This window comes from Scleropages formosus, chromosome 22 (assembly GCF_900964775.1).
Source record: "Scleropages formosus chromosome 22, fSclFor1.1, whole genome shotgun sequence".
Taxonomy (NCBI): Eukaryota; Metazoa; Chordata; class Actinopteri; order Osteoglossiformes; family Osteoglossidae; genus Scleropages; species Scleropages formosus.
The window spans coordinates 1,901,464-1,921,250 of NC_041827.1; the positions used below are offsets into that span (position 1 = coordinate 1,901,464).

At 42.9% G+C, this 19,787-nt stretch overlaps 2 protein-coding genes across 2 annotated transcripts; one reads left to right on the top strand and one right to left on the bottom strand.

Moving 5' to 3' along the window:
• Positions 1-4,813: 4,813 nt before the first annotated feature.
• Positions 4,814-5,776, bottom strand: LOC108918258 (olfactory receptor class A-like protein 1). Its single transcript, XM_018725380.2, has one exon. The coding sequence runs from the start codon at positions 5,774-5,776 to the stop codon at positions 4,814-4,816; it is 963 nt and encodes a 320-aa protein (XP_018580896.2).
• Positions 5,777-17,592: 11,816 nt separating this feature from the next.
• Positions 17,593-18,558, top strand: ora2 (olfactory receptor class A related 2). Its single transcript, XM_018725381.2, has one exon. It carries the CDS (start codon positions 17,593-17,595, stop codon positions 18,556-18,558), a length of 966 nt encoding a protein of 321 aa, XP_018580897.1.
• The last annotated feature ends 1,229 nt before the right edge of the window (positions 18,559-19,787 follow it).

Sequence of the window (19,787 nt, forward strand, 5' to 3'; positions counted from 1 at the left end):
TTGAAATAAACTAATTATTCTGGAACCTAAGTTCTATCAAATTATGACATGTAGCACCACTAAATAGATCATACTTATTATACAGTGTGCAGCTGATTTGATACAGCCTGATAGGATATGGATATAGATGTTATAAAATGATGTAAAATAAAATTGTTGTTATTTGTAAAGACTTGTCTTGGATTTGGTTTTATCAGAAGATAATTTAGATATTAGATGTAAGCACTAGAGTCCTTCCACAGTTTCCAGAATAGTTCTATTTTTCACAAAAGAGGTCATTGCGAAAATTTTTGAAATGTAGTCTTTTCAATTTAATGCAGACTGTTTTCATTTTGTTTTTGAACCGATTTAATTATAAGACATTTCTTTTAATGTGTTTATTATGAGAACAGCTTCCAACCACCATTTGTCAATACTCTACAATCATCAGCTATTACTTATTGTGAGTTTGTTTTCTTTAAATTCAGGGGAAATTTTAAATAAAATACACTTGAAAACAAAAATTATATTAATGGGAAAAAAATCTACGGTCGGTAAAAATAATTTCATATCAATCAATACAGTCATGGCTTAGCCAAAATGAATCTCACAATTTCACCAGTAACAGAAGACAGTGTCACAGGAAGATTGCTTTTATTGATGCATTCTACTAGCCTCCTTCTTCTACACAAAACTATTGATGAAAATGAAAAGAGGAAATTTTGGTGTCTCTCACATGAAAAAGAGCTGCATCTTACCTTATGGCAGAGATTGCAGTTATGAGTGATCCTCTGTATGGTATAGTGATGCGGAGTTCTCGAAATTCCTCATTTTAAAGTCATCTCGTTACCCCCCATGAGGACTAAATTAATTACAATGGAGACATTTTCTCATTTGATAATGTGTAAACAGAGCCTCATATGTCATCGTGAGTTCTGGTGCAAATACTCATTAACTGAAATTAATTGAAATCCAATATACCTTCTGTGGTTTTGCTTGTGATGAAATATTACGATATCTGTTACATTCTGCAGTGCAAATCATAATTCTAAATAAGGTTCCATATTTAGTCCTCATATTGTTTGACACTAGCATGTGGGGCACAATAAAAACCACAACTTCCTTAACGAGGTAATGTTAATGTGAGAACCAGAAGAAACTGTCACTTTGGTGACAATAACCTTAAATCTAACCCTAAAACTTAGAAATGACTTCCTCATAATGTTACTGTGAAGTCTAACTGAAGAAGGCAGTTCCTTTAAACAATTCCTAACTGCATACTTAGGACTTTTGCATTTATCTGACACCTTACAGTGTTAAGCCATTTACAACTGTTTACCTCTTTATAAAGCAGGGTAATGTTACAGGAGGGATTTAGGGTAAGTACCTTGCTGAGGAGTACTACAGGTGGAGGGAGGACTTGAACTTCTTATCTTTAGGTTGAGAAAAAACAGCTTTAACCACTGCACTAGCAGCTGTTGTAAACCAGTCTTGGTTTACTCTTGATAATGAACAGTTTTTAAGACAGCCGCATTAATCACTTCATGTGGTTATGAATAACATCTTAAAGTTTGTGCCCCTTTACCAGATCTCCTGATGATGAGAAATGTAAAATTTTTTGAGAGCATCTACTGAAATTTCTGACTTTTCTCCTCAAATAATGAGGTTGTCCTCCATGACAGTATCCCCTTTGATACTATGATGGACTAGTATCATCTCCAAGCTGTACTATACTTGACCTTTCACTCTGTGCTTCTGGGATAGGCTTCAGACATCTGGGACCCTGAAAGTTTTTGTTGACAGATGACTTTCTAAAGAGAGATATGTGAGGAGAGTCAGGCATCCTTATTACGTTTTAAGCCACCATCCATAGGCAGATCACCAAACCTTGACAAGAAGGAACATTGATTTGCTGCACAGGAGGAATCATGGTATTTCTTGGTTAAGGCTCTCTGCAGGGGGGGGGGCAGTGGGTTAAACTGGGTCCTGCTCTCCGGTGGGGCTGAAGTTTGAGTCCTGCTTGGGGTGTCTTGCGACGGACTGGCGTCCCGTCTTGGGTGTGTCCCCTCCCCCTCCGGCCTTACGCCCTGAGTTGCCGGGTTAGGCTTCGGCTCCCCGCGACCCTGTATGGGACAAGTGGTTCAGACAGTGTGTGTGTGTGTGTGTGTGTGTGTGTGTGTGTGTGTGTGTGTGTGTGCTCTCTGCAGACCTTTTGTATAGACTAATCTGACAGTAATTGAAAATGCACTTCCACACTGTGGAAGTGAACTTGTGCTCCTGTCTGATACAACCAACCAACTAACCAACCAACCAAATCAATCAATACTATTCACAAGCTATTTGGTATTGATATAAATATTTGAAATTTATATATTGATAACATCATCAATTACAAACTATTTCTTTGAAACAGGAGGCAAATGCAAATATTCAGAAACTGTGTTGACTCATATGATCTTAAAGGGGTCTGTGTATTCAGGGCTTATTTCTTAATTGGAGTTTCAGTATGATGTTTTGTGTTAATTGTCGGTTCCTGCTCTTTGCCCTTTTATACTGTCAATGTCTTTTCTTTGAAATATGATATAAACACCATTTTACAACATAAAACTGTGTATTGGGCCAAATAAAAGTAATGTTATAATGGACTCCTGTCTTCTTTACTTTAATTATTTATATTTACAATTTCTACAACTTTCTAAGCACTTCAGAAGCTGTCTACTGTACATACATTTAGAATGACTGTATTTTTACTTTTCAGAAAAATATGAATTATTCTAAAATTTAACATTTTTAAAAAGACACTTTAAAATAAGTCAGATTAGTCACATGTCATTAGCACCAGTATCATGAAACTTCATGTTAGGCAAGTGAGGAGGTATTCTGTCTTTAGGCCTTTGTATACAATGTGAATGTTGGAAATGCCGGGTGCCGCAAAGTGTGCTTGAGTGTCTTCTACCACACAGGACACCTGTGCTCTGGACTCAGTTCAGTTCTCACTTCTATATGAAGTTGAGTGAACCTGTGCTGTCTGGTCCATTCTGCTGAGTCCTTGTCAGGATGGCATGAAGCACATCTATGGAATTAAAATGATCACGTGTTCATGAGGGGAGCTTACAGACCTATTGCATGGAAAAAGTGGATATGTTTTCACAAGCCAGTGTATGGAATTCTCATTGTACAGGAAAACAGGAGTTTCCTTGTACGGGACTCTATTATGTGAGAGATGACTGCATATTATTTATCCCCGTATTTGAGAAGTTCTTGTTAGATGGACCAGGCAGTGGTCTGTCTTTAGGCCTGCAGACAAATATTAAAGGCACTGGGTGCCATAAAGTGTACCTGGGTGTCCTCTACCACATAATAGGCCTGTGTCTTTCATTGCTGTGGACTGGGCTTGGTCCTCACTCTGTTTACCGCAGTGTGCTCATTAATTGTGGGAAATCCACACGGAGTCATTATGTTCTCTCAAGTATTAATTAGAGTGTAAGAAGGAGCAGAAGTGCACATGGTCTCCAGAGCTTGGCTCTCTTCCTGAGGAAGATCAGTTTTTTCATACCCCAAAAAAATATGTTTTACACTGGTTGCACACTACTTTTAGCAGTACAAACTTACTACAAACAAATTATAAATTTCTGGCATTATTAGGGCTTTGAATTTAATCTGTATCAATGAAAATAGTATTTAGGAGGTGGTGGTGGTGTGGGGTTCTCAGAGGGATGATGCTCATATAGATGTTTCATTTACACCTCTCATTGGCTCACTCAAAACCTGAAGATGAATTGCAGCTGCCTTTTTCTTTTTCAAAGTTTGAGACTGGTTTATTAATGGAGCAAATCCTCAGGTTGCTTTGCATTTTGAAGGCACCTTTCTTTCTCTTTCTTATTTGCTTGTTGCACTCTTGTCTGATCTACTTTTCATGGGTGTTAGCTCATTGTTAATCTTTCATAGCATGGATCTGTCTTCGAGCCTCTGCTCCTTTAGAGAATGGGGGCAGAATGATTGCCACTTTTAGAGGACATTAAAGGATCCGCTGTTGGTTTGTCATTGCAGGAGACTGTGGCTCAAATCATGCAGTGGAAAAGTGTCTTGTGTCTCATGTCTGCATCCAGAGCTCCCCTTCTGTTGACATAATGCACTTTTGTATTATTCTCTGACATGTGCGTTACTTTGGGAAAAAGTATCTTGTAAATTAGTAAAAGTAAATGGAATTGTAAATAAAAGCTTTCAGTTTTATGTGTACCTGCAACTATATTATTTACCACTGTACCATTTTGTCAATTTCATGTCACAAATGCACCTGAATTACATGTCTTCGGACTGTGGGAGGAAACAGGAGCACCTGGATGAAACAAGGATCCTAGCATTAAAGAGAAAAACTAAGTACGCTGAGAGTACATGGGTACTTAGTAAAAGTGTTTTACATTAGAAACACAGTAGAGTTAATTCTATTGACCTAGATTGAAAGTATGTTATACAGCTTGATTTTCATTTTGTACAAAAATTTATTCTTTAGATGAAAAAACCTATTACTACATAATTCATTGATATGTTCTCTATGAATCAGAAAAAAACATTGAAGTAGCATATTTTTAAACACTTATACGCTGCTGGTAGTTTGGTCATGACATATGGTGTGGAAAGCAATTTTGTCTCAAATAATTTTTTGATAGACACATGTTGGCTGCAGACTAAGAATATCTCTATCCCAGAACAACTGTATAAACATAAATAATGAATTTATAAATAATATTATTTTTCTTATAAATTATTTCTACGTTACTCCAACCTCCAAAGTTTTTACTGCAAGTTAAGCTGTCAAATTTTTTCAGTTCCGTCATGCTTTTACATGGGATGTGTTAGATTCTCTGGGAGTTGAGGGATCCTCCCCTTTCTTGTCATGTGTAAAGCACCGAAAGTTTCCCGCCAGCCTGCGGTTAGTGGCGATGATGAGGACAGGGCAGAGGGCAGAATAGCAGGAGGCAAAGAAGACACGTGCATCAGAGACGGCGGGCAGAACCCGGGAGACAGAGAGTGTGTATCCCCACAGCACATTCTCCAGACCAAACAGTGCTACATATGTGCACACCAGAACCAGCACAGCCTGGGAGGCACCCACTGATGCCCGGCTGGCCCCCCGCAGTCCCTTCACCTGCTGTCGGTGTCTGTACAGGACCAGCAGCATGTAGACTGCTGCCAACACCATCACAACCACAAAAATCACATCCCTCAGGGTGTAAATCATACCATTGACTACATAGGCTTGAGAGCCTGGGAAAACCACGATGCAGAACTCAAGATTAAGGGTGAACTCTGGGATGGAACCATTGGTGGGTGGCGCCTGTGGGTAGACTATGGCACCATAACAGTCAAAGATATTGAGGCCATAGAGGAGGATGATGGCATAGGGTAAGTGGGCAGAGAGCCAGCGCTTGAGCGCAGTCCAGCGTGGTGTGGCTGGAGCTACACTCACACTCTGGTAGCACCCCAGCAGAGCTGTTACACATATCGACATGGCACGACCAATGCGGTAACCAAAGATGACTGCTTTGCACCCTTGATCGTCAAACAAGCGTCTCAAACCCAAAGCAACAAGGGTCTGGGGTATGCTGCGACACAGCAAGACTGCCAGGTTTACAGCTGCCAGGTTGCCGAGTATGAAGTCGTTGGGTTGCAGGCTTCCCCGAGAGAGTCGCAGGCGGCAGAAGAGGAGCAGCACGCTCAGGTTGGCAGGGAGGCCCACTGCCACCAGGCAGATGAAGCCGGCTGCCTTCAACACAGAGCGCAATTCCATCTGCATGTTCTTCAAGCTAGAAGGAGTGCAGCACAATAAATAAAGACTGAAATTCATGAAATCATGTGCCACCCAGAGTAGCTGACAGTCTGATTGGTCTCATAAAGTCTTACCAAAGGAACCTTCACAAAAGTCAAGTAATTTGTTACAGAGCCTCACTGTTCTGAGAACTTATTTCAAAGACAAAAATATTCCTTTGCTTTTTAGAGAAAGTAAGCAGATATCCTGATGAGTATATGTTACATGGTGTTTTCTGGACAAGGTTGAAAATGCATGAACATCATAACCAAATGCACTAAAAATAAAATTAAGAAAAACAGTTACAAATACAATCCATTTAAAGCTTTGACTTTACCTCAGAATAAACTATTGAATTTACTAGGTGAATGTGCAATATTTCAAAATACACCATTCAGATGTAATAGATGATTATGGGTAACTGGCCAACTGTTACTTGGTCACTTTTCGTTAATAATGAAATGCAGAAATAAAGCAGCCCTAAGTCATGTCATCTGAGGGCTGAGGGAAAGCTTGGATGTAGCCTTACTGTTTCTCTGTAGAGCTAGTAACTCAAAAACCTATATATTCTCTAAGTTTTACCAACTGAAGTTAAGAAACTTACCTAACAAAACATTGTAATTTGAGATTTTTCCTTTTTTTTCTGAAAATATGAAAAAAAAAATGTGATGTTACCTGTCCATTCTCAGCTCATTTTCTTCCACTTTGATAAAACCCAAATTGTAAAGCAAAGATAACAGGAGTGAGAAATTCAAAAATTTTAGGAATTTACTCCTGGTTCTGCTGCCATGTCAACATCATTTGGGTTGTTTTGAAAGGTGAATTGTAGAGAAGACCTACCATAGTTTCCAAAGCAGTTTTATTTTTCGAAAACTTTCAAAAATGTGTTTTGTTTTTGTACAAATATGAAGGAATGAGTATTATGAAAAAAGACGTTATTTGTTCAGATTCTGACTGTATTCATTCCAGCATTGCTATCTTTATTTATCCAGCTTTTAAATCCGATTTTCCCCAAATTTCTGTTTATTCCTCCAAATCAAAGTCCTTCTTGCAAAAAACTAGTCCGTAACATTAAAATGAGTTGTGCCTTACCTCCAGACAGAGATCTGAATTATGGGTGGTTCTGTGTATGCTCCACTGAAATGGTTCTGTAAATTCCACATTTTAAAGTCCTTTTCTTACCACTCTGTGGGGACTGAATTAATTAATAAGGACACAGTTGCTCATCTGAGAATGTGTAAACAGAGACCAAAGTGTCATAGCGAGGTCTGGCGCAAATACTCAGTAATTAAAATCTTGTAAAGTCTCATGAAACATCTATGTTTTCACTGTGATGAAAATTTGGGCTACATGCTGTAATCTACAGCTCACATAATTCTGGAAAGAGATCCTTGTTATTAACATTCTTGTTATTTGAGGCTTGTGTGTGGGACAGTGAAGTTGAGTAGAAGCACTGCGATTCTTTGCACCTTTTACAAAGAATTTACAAAGCACCAAGAAGACATTCATTTCTAAGATTACTAAGCAAGGACATGTTACTCTGAAGCATCTGAAACTATTACTTTGTACACTTTAGACATTACTCAGATGTCAGGTGTTTGCCGAGCTTGACATTTGGACTGCAAACGTTTCATCACCAGTTGAGGTGACATCAACATTAGACATTACTTCCTCCAAATGTCACAGTAAAGTGAAGCTAAAGCAAAAATGTTGCTCAAGAAATCCTAAAAACACGTTGTTATTACGAACGTATTTTAAACAAAACAAGACTGGAGTGCCAGTGGATAATTTTCTGCCTGTAACTGAATTGAATTGAATTGAAATGAATTATCCATAGGGGGTGGTGCCCTGTGATGGACTGGTTTCCCGTCCTGGGTGTGTGCCCCCCCCCCCCTCCAGCCTTGCTCCCTGTGTTGCTGGGTTGGGCTCTGGCACTTGGGACAAGCGGTTTCAGCCAATGTGTGTGTTTACATTTATTCATTTAGCAGATGGTTTTCTTCAAAGCGACATACATCTCAGCAAAACTACAATTTGTGCATTACATTAGGCGAAAGAGACATGGCTGCAGACGTGATTCTTAAGTAAACCTAATTTGTTACTTTCCCCTTGATGCACTGATGTTCATCGCTGGAGTAGGTGCATAAAACGCAGGATAGATGAATCCTGATAACCTCCTAAAATTTTTTTTTTAAGGTACACAAACAAACATTCACATACAATGCCGGAGTAGCGGCTGTGTAAAGGCTTATCTGGGGATTATCATAAAGTTACGGTGTATGAACGTTTACACCATACATGAGCTGGAGAGATCTTGGGCGAAGTGGGTCCGGAAAAGATGAGTTTTCAGACCCTTCTTGAATGTAAACAGAGATTCAGCAGTTCTGAGTGAGAGGATGAGGTCATTCCACCACAATGGAGCCAGAACTGAGAATCTCCATGCTTTACTTTTCATGAGCGGGACCACCAAGTGAGCAGAAGTAGACGAGTGAAGGAGTCTGGCTGGGATGTAGTGGTTGCGCTCTGGTTCACCGCAACCCTGCTTGGGACAAGCGGTTGTAGACACTGTGTGTGTGTGTTGTGTGTGTAAATTATCCATGGAATCACACACTACAAAAAAATGAAAAACAATAAATGAAAGCAAAAAACAAGCTGGCAGAAGAATGGTGTGAAAATGACAAACCTGACAAAACATGTCAGAAAACTGGGTAACAATAAAGTGGCAAAGTACAACATATAATAAGGATTCTATGACCTTAAAAACATGGCAACAAATGATAGAACAATATATAATTATATAACTAACTACACTGAGTACAGTTCGAAAGCCCTGGAAATGTTTTAAGAGGTGCTTTTCTCCAGCGCACACATGAGAATTTATTTTTTTATATAGCACACACACTTCCAGAACCGCTTGTCCCATACGGGGTCACGGGGAACCGGAGCCTACCCGGTAACACAGGGCGTAAGGCCGGAGGGGGAGGGGACACACCCAGGACAGGACGCCAGTCTATCACAAGGCACCCCAAGCGGGACTCGAACCCCAGACCCACCGGAGAGCAGGACTGCGGTCCAACCCACTGCACCACTGCACCCCCTATTTTTTTTTATATAGCAATTACTTAATTTTTCCATGCTTTTTCCACTTATGATCTTTAAGAGACACCTTTACCATAAATGATGGTGAAAGTTTTACACTCAGCCTGATAAAGACATGCTGAAGGTATACAGATGCCTCGGATATTTGTAAGAAAGCAACATTTCACAGGGTACAACTTGAACAGGATGCCAGCAAACAGGCATTGTGACACACATGCAACAATGTGTTCAGCACCACCTGAAACATGTTTATAGACTCTTAGATAAAGCCCTTGCAACCACAATGAGAACCTATGAGACATCAGTAGTATCTGTGACCTCACATTCCACTAATTGTTATTAACAGTGTTCAGCATACATTTATAACACACTTATTTACACATCTTTGGAATTTGGCAAAAGAGAAGAAAGCTTCTTTGTCAGTTTGTTAGACCCTTTACATTTATTTGGAGGCTTTTCTCTAAAGCAGCTTATAATTCAAAGCTACTTATAATTTTTTTTTACCCATTTAAACAGCTAGGGAATTTTATTAGAGCAATTTAAGCTAAGTACCTTACCCAAGGGTATTACTGCTAGAAGGATATTTGAACCTCTAACTTTCAAAGATAAAGTCAGGAGCTCTAACCACTGTGCTACTAACTGCACTCATTTATAAGTGCTATAATTTAATCCCCCTTCCTGGATCGGGGCCTTGGCATGGCAGAAGGGCTTGCGTGATCTAGGGATCTCCAGAGCTATGTCGTCACGAGCAGTATGCTCCTGGTAGGGTCTCCCAAGGCGAACAGGTCTGGAGTGAATATCCAGACTAACATGATCTGAAAACCCCTATGGAAAATGGGAACAAAAGAATGTTTACCCTGCCTGAAATAGGGTCACCAGGACCTACTCCTGGAGCCAGGCTTGGGGGTAATGTTCCTAGGTGAGTGCCTGGTGGCCGGGCAGCCCACGTAACCCGGCCAGGCTCAGCCCGAAAAGGCATCGTGGGGGAGCCATGTGGGCCCACCACCTGCAAGGTCCGACATGGGGGTTGGGTGCGATGTGTACCAGGCAGTGGGAGGGGACAGGGTGGTGCATGGCGTCACGGCCCCTTGTGACAGAAATTGACTCTTGGTACGTGGAACGTTACCTCACTGCGGGGGGAAGGAGCTGGAACTGGTGCAGAAGGCTGAGAAATATCAACTATAGTTGGGCTCACCTCCACTCACAGTGTTGGCTCTGGAACCAAACTCCTCAATAGGGGGTGGTCCCTCTCCTACTCAGGAGTTGCATGGGGTGAGAGGTGCGGTGTGGGGATACTCACAAGCCCCTGGGTGGATGAGAGGGTCGCCTCAATGCAACTTAGGGTCGCAGAGAGGAAGACTTTGATTGTTGTGTGTGTGCGGTGGTGCAGTGGGTTGGGCCACAGTCTTGCTCTCTGGTGTGTCTTGGGTTCGAGTCCTGCTTGGGGTACCTTGTGACGAACTGGCGTCCCATCCTGGGTGTGTCCCCTCCCCTCTGTCCCTACGCCCTGTGTTGCCGGGTAGGCTCCGGTTCCCTGTGACCCTGTATGCGACAAGCGGTTCTGAAAGTGTGTGTGTGTGTGTGTGTGTGTGTGTGTGTGTGTGTGTGTGTGTGTGTGCGTGTGTTGTGTGTGCTTACGCACCAAACCGCAGTTCAGAGTATTCCCTCTTCTTGGAGAGGGTGGGTGGGGGTCTAGACAGGGCCCCAACTACAGACTCCATACTGCTGCTGGGGGACTTCAACACTGATGTTGGCAATGACTGGGAAATCTGGCGGGGGGTAACTGGGAAGAACAGCTTGCCCGATCTGAACCCGAATGGTGAAATGTTATTGGACTTCTGTGCTAGTCATGGTTTGTCCATAACAAACACCATGTTCGAACACAAGGATGCTCATAAGTGTACTTGATACCAGAGCTCCTTGGGCCAAAGGTTAATGATCAACTTTGTAGTCATTTCTTCTGACTTGAGGCCACATGTTTTGGACACTCGGGTGAAGAGAGGTGCTGTGGTGTCTACTGATCACCATCTGGTGGTGAGTTGGGTCAGATGGCGGGGAAAACCGACGGACAGACCCGGTAGGCCCAGAGGATTCATGAGGATGTGCTGGGAATGACTGTCAGAGGACCTTGTCCGGAATGATTTTAACTCACACCTCCGGGAGAGCTTCTCCCATGTCCCGGAGGAGGTAGGGGACATGGAGTCTTCATGGACCCTGTTCAAAACCTTCATTGTGGAAGCAGCCAGGCACAGCTGTGGCTAAAAGCTTGTTGGTGCCAGCCAGGGTGACAACCCGAGAACCCGTTGGTGGACACCGGTGGTGAGGGAAGCCGTCAAGCTGAAGAAGGAGGCCTTTAGGGCTTGGTTGGCTCAGGGGACTCCTGACTCAGCAAACAGGTACTGGCAGATGAAAAAGGCAGCAGCGGCTGCAATTGCAGAAGCAAAATCCATGGCATGGGAGGAGTTTGGAGAGGCCGTGGAAAATGACTATCGGTTGGATTGAAAGAGGTTCTGGAGAACCATCCGGCAACTCAGAAGGGGTCGTAGAAGTTTCGCTCAAGCTGTGTTCAGCAGGAGTGGAGAAGCTCTGACCGCTGATGAGGACATTGTCGGGAGGTGGAAGGAGCACTTTGAAGAAATCTTAAACCCAAGTGATATGCCTCCCTTACAGGAGTCAGGGCCTGAGGCTCTCAGGCTGTCAGAGTCCATTTCCCCGGTGGAAGTCACTGATGTAGTTGGTAAGCTCCACAGTGGCAAAGCACTGGGGGTGGATGAGATCTTCCCGGAACTGCTTAAGGCCCTGGATGTTGCAGGGCTGTCATGGTTGACACGCCTCTGCAATGTTGCATGAACCTTGGGGACAGTGCCTTTGGATTGGCAAACTAGGGTGGTGGTCCCTATTTTAATAAAGGGGACTGGAGAGTGTGTGCCAACTATCGGGGTATCACACTTCTCAGTCTCCCTGGGAAAGTTTATGCCAGGGTGCTGGAGAGGAGGCTCTGGCCGATAGCTGAACCTCAGATTGAAGAGGAACAATGCGGATTTCGCCCTGGCCATGGAGCAGTGGACCAGCTTTTTACCCTCTCACAGATCATTGAAGGGGTATGGGAGTTTGCTAATCCAGTCTACATGTGTTTTGTGGACTTCGAGAAGACCTATGACCGTGTTCCCCGGGAAATTCTGTGAGAGGTGCTTAGGGAGTATGAGGTACCGGGACCACTACTGTGGGCCATTCGGTGTCTGTCGATATGAAGTGAAAGCTGTGTCCGCATACTCGGTATTAAGTCAAGCCTGTTTAATGTGGGTGTTAGACTCCGCCAAGGTTGTGCCTTGTCTCCACTCCTGTTTGTGGTTTTCATGAACAGGATATCAAGGCGCAGTCGAGGCCAGGAGGGCATTCTGTGTGAGAGTCGGAAGGTGACGTCTCTGCTTTTTGCAGATTATGTTGTCCTTTTGGCACCGTCACATGGCTGCCTCCAACACGCACTGGAACGGTTTGCAGCCGAGCGTGAAGCGGCTGGGATGAGGATCAGCACCTCAAAGTCTGAGTCCATGGTTCTCTCATAGAAAAGGATGGCATGCCCCCTCTAGGTAAGGGGAGAGAATTTGCCCCAGGTGGAGGAGTTCGAGTATCTTGAGGTCTTGTTCACAAGTGAGGGAAGAAGGGAGCGAGATCAGCCGCAGACTGGGAGCAGTGACAGCAGTAATGCAGTCACTGTACCGGACTGTAGTGGTGAAGGGGGAGCTGAGCCATAAGGCGAAGCTCTCCATTTACCAGTCGATCTATGTCCCTACCCTCACCTATGCTCATGAACTTTGGGTAATGACCGAAAGAATAAGATCACGGATACAAGCGGTTGAAGTGAGTTTTCCCCACAGGGTGTTGGGACTCAGTCTGTGTGACAGGACGAGGAGTTCGGACACCCCAGCCCCTCCCAACGTTGATACAACAGCCCCCCTCTTAAGGTGAGGCTGTCCCACTGCAAGCAGTACGCCTTGACGGTGGATCCGTGTGGGGTCATGGAAGTCCAAGGCGGGCGTTGCCCCAACTTTAAGAAGCCCCGCACTACCGCCAGCTCTGGATCGGCTTCCTGGGCCTAGCGAAACAACTCCGTGTCATCAGCGGACCCCCTCCCATCTACACCCCACGGTTAAGGGGCTACCCCCAGGACTCCCCAGAATTCCCCTCTTCAATACTGAGCATAAATAGAACAACAACCAATCAGCACATAACACACAACTATGTACACACATGAACACTAGCATCAACTATTTACAGGGTGCCAGTATATCCCCCTCAGCACTGTTACAGTATATTTACTCTGGAATTACCTACATGGAGTTGAGTGAACCTGTGCTGTCTGGTCCATTCTGCTGAGTCCTTGTCAGGATGACATGAAGCACACACACACACACACCATCTGAAACAGCTTGTCCCATGCATGGTCACAGAGAGCCAGAGCCTAACCCAGCAGCACAGGGCATAAGGCTAGAGAGGGAGGGGACACACCCAGGATGGGACACCAGTCTGTCACAAGGCATCCCAAAGCAAGACTTGAACCCCAGACCCACTGGAGAGCAGGACCGTGTCAAACCCACTGCACCTCCTTGTGACATGAAGCACATCTATGGAATTAAAATGATCACGTGTTCATGAGGGGAGCTTACAGACCTATTGCATGGAAAAAGTGGATATGTTTTCACAAGCCAGTGTATGGAATTCTCATTGTACAGGAAAACAGGAGTTTCCTTGTACGGGACTCTATTATGTGAGAGATGACTGCATATTATTTATCCCCGTATTTGAGAAGTTCTTGTTAGATGGACCAGGCAGTGGTCTGTCTTTAGGCCTGCAGACAAATATTGAAGGCACTGGGTGCCATAAAGTGTACCTGGGTGTCCTCTACCACATAATAGGCCTGTGTCTTTCATTGCTGTGGACTGGGCTTGGTCCTCACTCTGTTTACCGCAGTGTGCTCATTAATTGTGGGAAATCCACACGGAGTCATTATGTTCTCTCAAGTATTAATTAGAGTGTAAGAAGGAGCAGAAGTGCACATGGTCTCCAGAGCTTGGCCCTCTTCTTTTCAACATAATGTCTATTCATATCTGTCATGAACAGTGTTGTGGTGATGATGTTGCCATGGTCTTGAAGGTAGGTTCCTAAATGTTAGCCAGGTTTTGAACAAGAAAAACAGTTGCAATAAAAACAGCAGCATCCCACTTTAACATCTGGCAGAATTAATGGCCCTAGATTTTTTTACCTCGTCTGCTGCACTTATTCCAAAATGAACCCTGCTAACTGTCAGAATTTTATTTATTTTTTTTTTTAATTAGACAGCTTGGTTTCCTACATTTATCTGGAACAACAAAGGGCCCAGAATTAAACTCTCCAACTTTTGTGAACAAAAAAACAAAGGGTGACCTTTCTTTATCAAGTGAGATTTTACCACTGGAGGCACAAACTTAACAAATGACTTATTGGTTCCAGTCTAGAACAGATTTTCCATAGACTGGTATGGATTCTGCTTTCTGCTACCCAACACTGTAAAGATCTTTTCAGGAATTTCACAAGATCCCATCTATACCCAAAAATGTTGCATTCAGCGCTCATGTAGTTTGGTAAGATATTAAGAGATCCTGGGGATCCTGACTGATCCATCATTATGGTCCCATTATGGTATGCTTCCAGCCCAGATCTACCCTCACTATTTGTCAAATCTGGCTTGAGAAATGGCTGTCTGAGAGGTGCTGGATATTGTGATTTCCAGCCACCCAAGAAATGACTTTGACCTCCTCAGTATGGACTTCTGTAAATACTTGCACCTATGACACTTCATTGAAACCTGAGAAAAGGAGAAGAGACTATGAACAGAATTAGCCGAGAAGTCGAGAACCAGCTCATTGCTTTCATCAGTTTTCTCGTTAGACCTCAACCAAATCCTATTTACTGATGATTTTATGGTACGTAGCCTGGATAAACCCTGTGGTATTCATAAATTTAAAGGAAAAAAAACAACACTCAACAATGATAATTACAATAATAAGAACATCAATTGTTGGAGATATTGAAATGTTTCAAATTTCTTTGTCTTATAGAATTTTGTAATACTATAGAATTTATTTATCTGTTTATACAATTTTTTAACATGAAATATTAAGATTACGAACAGTAAATTTTTAGTTCTCCAGTTTTTTCTTTCTTTTTTCTGAAATTAATACTTGCAGTTTATAGTAGTTTCTCGGTACTCACTGTCTAAAATTTACACCATAGCAGCTTACCATCTCTGTGCTTACATTCACATTTATTTATTTAGCAGACGCTTTTCTTCAAAGCAACTTCCAGTGAACTGTATGTAGTGTTATCAACCCACACACCTTATTCACCAAGGTGACTTACACTGCTAGATACACTACTTACAATGGGTCACTCATCCATACATCAGTGGAACACACTCTCTCTGTCACTCGCACACTATGGGGGAACCTGAGCAGCATGTCTTTGGAGTGTGGGAGGAAGCTGGAGCACCTGGAGGAAACCCAAGCAGACACAGGGAGAACATGCAAACTCCACACAGACTGAGTGGGGATCAAACCTATGTCCTCTTGCACTACCCAGGCGCTGTGAGATAGCAGCTGTGAGACAATCTTTAGACAGTTGAACTTCTGTTCAACAAACATATGTGGCCCATTGAAATGACAGAAGTGCTTGGTGATGTAATAACTCAGGATCCCCACAAGGGGACAGTGTGGATTTAATTGTCACCCAACTCTTTTCTCATTTTTCCCCAAAGAGACCCATCAGAGAGCAGTTTAGCCTAACTTGTAGTGTGATAAATCCATTCATCTTCATCAAGCGAGACAAGTGATCTTTATCTTGATATCCATGTGTATCGACAGAGATGAGTGCCGACAAAGACCAGATGGCGGTGAAGGCGGCGCAGCTCAGATGCTCAATGAGTGCTGATGCAAACAGATTGCAGAAGAGCGAGAGCTTTTAATGACCATCAGCATCTCCGTGTGACTGGAAGCATTACATATGCTGGCTGCTGGAAGTGTGCACTTTTGGGGGTGTTTGCATGCATCATACACTACTCATTGAGCTCTTATCAAGCCACACTTTATAAGTCCTGATGGTGCTCAGATTCCATTAGAGGAGACTGCACATCTGATAATGTATCAATATAAATGTGTTGCTTAAGGCATGCTTTAATTCTCATGGAATTATATTCTCCTGGAATTTATACCCCTTCCTCATGCCACTGCAGAAAACTGGGGTTATGATGCCTCTGAGTATCTCAAAGGAAATGACATTGTTTCTTCATAAGAGTCACCCTTTTCTTACCTTCTGCTCATTGTAATGGGTGGCAGCTGGCAAAACTTTGGTTAGAGCTGCTGCCTTTGATTCCAAAGGTTCTAGGTTTAAATCCTAGCTACAGCACCCTTGATTGAGGTACTTACCCTAAATTACTCCAGTGCAATTCCTCAGCTGTGTTAATAACTAAGTAGCTCAACATTATAAGCTGCTTTTGAGAAAAGTGTCAGCTAAATGTAAAACGAGAGAGCAAGCAAAATCCTGAATGGCAGCAGATGTACTTTTGGTTCAGTGCACAAACACAAGGCCGTCACAAAGTGGTGGTGGGGACCTGCTCCATATACTTTCCATTTCTTCCCTGTGTTTGGTTGCCTCAGTTAAGTTTGGGTTCAGTGCTGATCCACACCCTCAACCTGTGTCTGATGCCTCTGCTGTGAAACCATGCTGGTCTTCCTGCCTCGCTCTGTTGAACTACACCACATGTGCTCCTTTTAGATGTGCATTGTTCACACAGAATGCCAAATTTTCCACTCAACAGCCCATTCAACAAAAAATATTTCCTTTTAATCATTATTATTGTTCACACTGATGTAATGAAAAGCAAGAGAGAAGTAGATTTTTTTCACAAACTACTGGATGTCATGCCAAACTTCAATGTTGTCTCCTGCTCTCGGAACGTGGATGAAGACCTTCTTGCTATTACTCCTGCATCACTGGACCGTAGTGTTCCCATCCCTCACCTATTACTGTAAACACTGTAACTGCACCAGCTGCGCGTGTCTGCTCAATCACTCTCAATTATTGCAGTAGAGGTAAAAAAAGGACCTAAATTCAGTGGACCATGCTGTACCTCTCTGCTCTCTATGGTTACTACTCCAAGGATATAAGCACAGCTTGCAAGACACTCTTCTGACTCTCCAGCTGAATTTAGGGCTGAATAAACTGAGAACTTCCAGAAGTCACATCATACCGCTCAGAAATACTAATAGGTGAGGAATAAAAACTTCTTTACATTTACATGTACGTGTATTCATTTAGCAGATGCTTTTCTCCAAAGTGACACACGTCTCATAGAAAATACAATTTGTGCATTACCGATTATCTTTCGAAGTCAAATAATACCTTGCTGAAAATTTGAATGATTTAGAATTTATTTTACTTTTCATATCAGAAAGTAGATGGAATATTTATATGTCTTTTTTTGGGGCCAAGAGTACTGGGCTATGAATGTCATTATTCTGACAGTAAAATAAGATAAAATGCAAAGTGCCTGATTCATTCAGGAAAGGAATGTATCAGTTAAATATCAGACACCTGCAAGAGCTTCTGTGTTTTAACTCTAATTTGTAAACTTGTTTTACCTGTGTTACATACCCAGCGTAGAGACAGTGGCAATGCAGTCGGATGAACTTGTCCGAGGTTTGCTCTACCTCTTCCTTGCCGTGGTGGGAATCCCAGGAAATTGCTTGGTGATCTGGGCCTTCTTGCAGGCAATGCACACTGAACACCAAGTTCTTCCAGCTGATGCTATTGTCCTACACCTCGTCTCTGTCAATCTCCTGGTTGTGGGGGTCCGCTGCCTCCTGGAGGCCCTGGCCACATTCCGCCTGGCCAACATCTTCAGTGATGCTGGTTGCAAGGGCATCATCATGGTGTACCGCATGGCTCGTTCGCTCTCCATCTGGCTCACCTTTGTGCTGAGTACCTATCAGTGTCTAAGCATTGCACCACCAGGCTCGCGTTGGGCTGAAGCCCGCGTTGCTGCCGCACGACACTTGGGAGCCATCTTTCTTGTTCTTTGGCTAGTAAATGCTGTCATCAGTACACCATCGGCCCTCTTCTCCCTGGGCTGGCACAACGGCTCCAGCCTCATGGAGCACAGTATCAATGTGCAGTTCTGTTTTGTGCGCTTCCCTGACAGTCTCTCCAAGGATGCCAATGGTGCCATGCAGGTGGTTCGTGATGTGATACCCATGGCACTGATGGCAACGGCCAGCTTGATCGTACTCATCTTCCTGTACCGCCACAGCCAGCATGTGAAGAACTTTCGCAGCAGCAATAGCAACAGCAAACAAGGTTCCTTGGCCGAGAGGCGGGCAGCCAAAACTGTAGTCACCCTGGTCACCATGTATGTGCTTTTCTACGGGGTGGACAATGGACTCTGGGTATACACCCTCACTGTGGAACACACTATGAGCTCCTCTCTGGTGTCTGATCTCCGAATTTTTTTCTCTTCACTTTATGCTGCTGTGAGTCCAGTAGTTATAATTGCCTCAAATAAGAAAGTGAGCAGGAATCTTATATGCAAGGTACAAGAAAAGGGCTCCCAAATGGTAGAAACTACACTTTCTGCAGCATGAATCGTCCTCGTCTCTCAGGAGACCAGCCGTAGGAACTGAATGAGTTTAGAGAAGGGATTCATTTTGTGACGTAAGTAAAGAACAAAGTAATAATAATTATTACTCATTATTATTATTATTTTAATACAAATAACAATTCTTATTTTTAAGAGATGAGTATATGAATATAATATTAATGAATATAATGTATTTGAATATTTTTGCTGTCTGCTGGGGAATTTGAGGCTTTCATCTGTTCTTTTCTTAATCAAACACAAGGTTTCTGTGCGCCTCATGTTATTATACTGTTCTACAGTGTCATTAAAATCAATTAAAATGTTTTTTGTACACTCAGTAGTGACCTCAGAAGACGATATGAAACATCCACAATATTAAACTGCTGTCTGATCTTCTGATGGATTGTGGTTCAGTGTCGGTGGTCTTTTTTGCCATTTAGGATTCTGCATTTGTTTAGATGTTAATTTATGAAATAATTACCCCCAAGTGCAGCTCAGTGCACCATTAATCCAAGCTGTTTGGTTCCTGGAACACATTAAGTGAGATTTGTATAATGAAGCAATTAGTGCAATTATAGAACGAATTGAAAACAAGGGTAAGAATGGTGGGAGGGTGAGTCACAGATGTTGAGGGAGGGCATGGAAGCGGGTGTATCCTGGCAAGCAACACCGCTGTGGTTGTGCCATTAACACTGCCAGAACTTGACAAGCAATGCTTAGTTTCCACTCTTATTAGGAGAAGAAAGATTGTTTTTATTGCTATACATTGGAAACCCTCAAATTGCCTTATATTTTTTGGCCACCTCATTTACTATTATTGACCTTCACAATGTTGGTGCAGATATCACCATGGCCTCAAGCATCACCAAACAAGGGGTCACGAAAGACTCATTGCAGGAGTTTACATGCTTCTGGTTTGCATGCCCTTGCTGTTATATCAAATAACACTAAATATAATTTCAAAAAACTGGTTATAACCCTTGCCTATAATCCTAGTAAATGCTGGCTATTTGAATTTATCATATCTTGTTGCCTTTTTTTCTGAGCAAAAATAAAGTCCTATATGTATATGGAAAATGTATTTTAATTTTAAAAGTAATTATCTGGGAGGGGTGTGGTGGCACAGCGGGTCACACTGGGTCTTGCTCTCTGGTGGGTCTGGGGTTTGAGTCCTGCTTGGGGTGCCTTGCGATGGACTGGTGTCCTGTCCTGGGTGTGTCCCCTCCCCCTCTG

Bases quoted from the DNA above. Each gene is read 5' to 3' on its own strand.
- ora2 (XM_018725381.2), top strand. From the start codon at position 17,593: ATGCAGTCGGATGAACTTGTCCGAGGTTTGCTCTACCTCTTCCTTGCC.
- LOC108918258 (XM_018725380.2), bottom strand. From the start codon at position 5,776: ATGCAGATGGAATTGCGCTCTGTGTTGAAGGCAGCCGGCTTCATCTGC.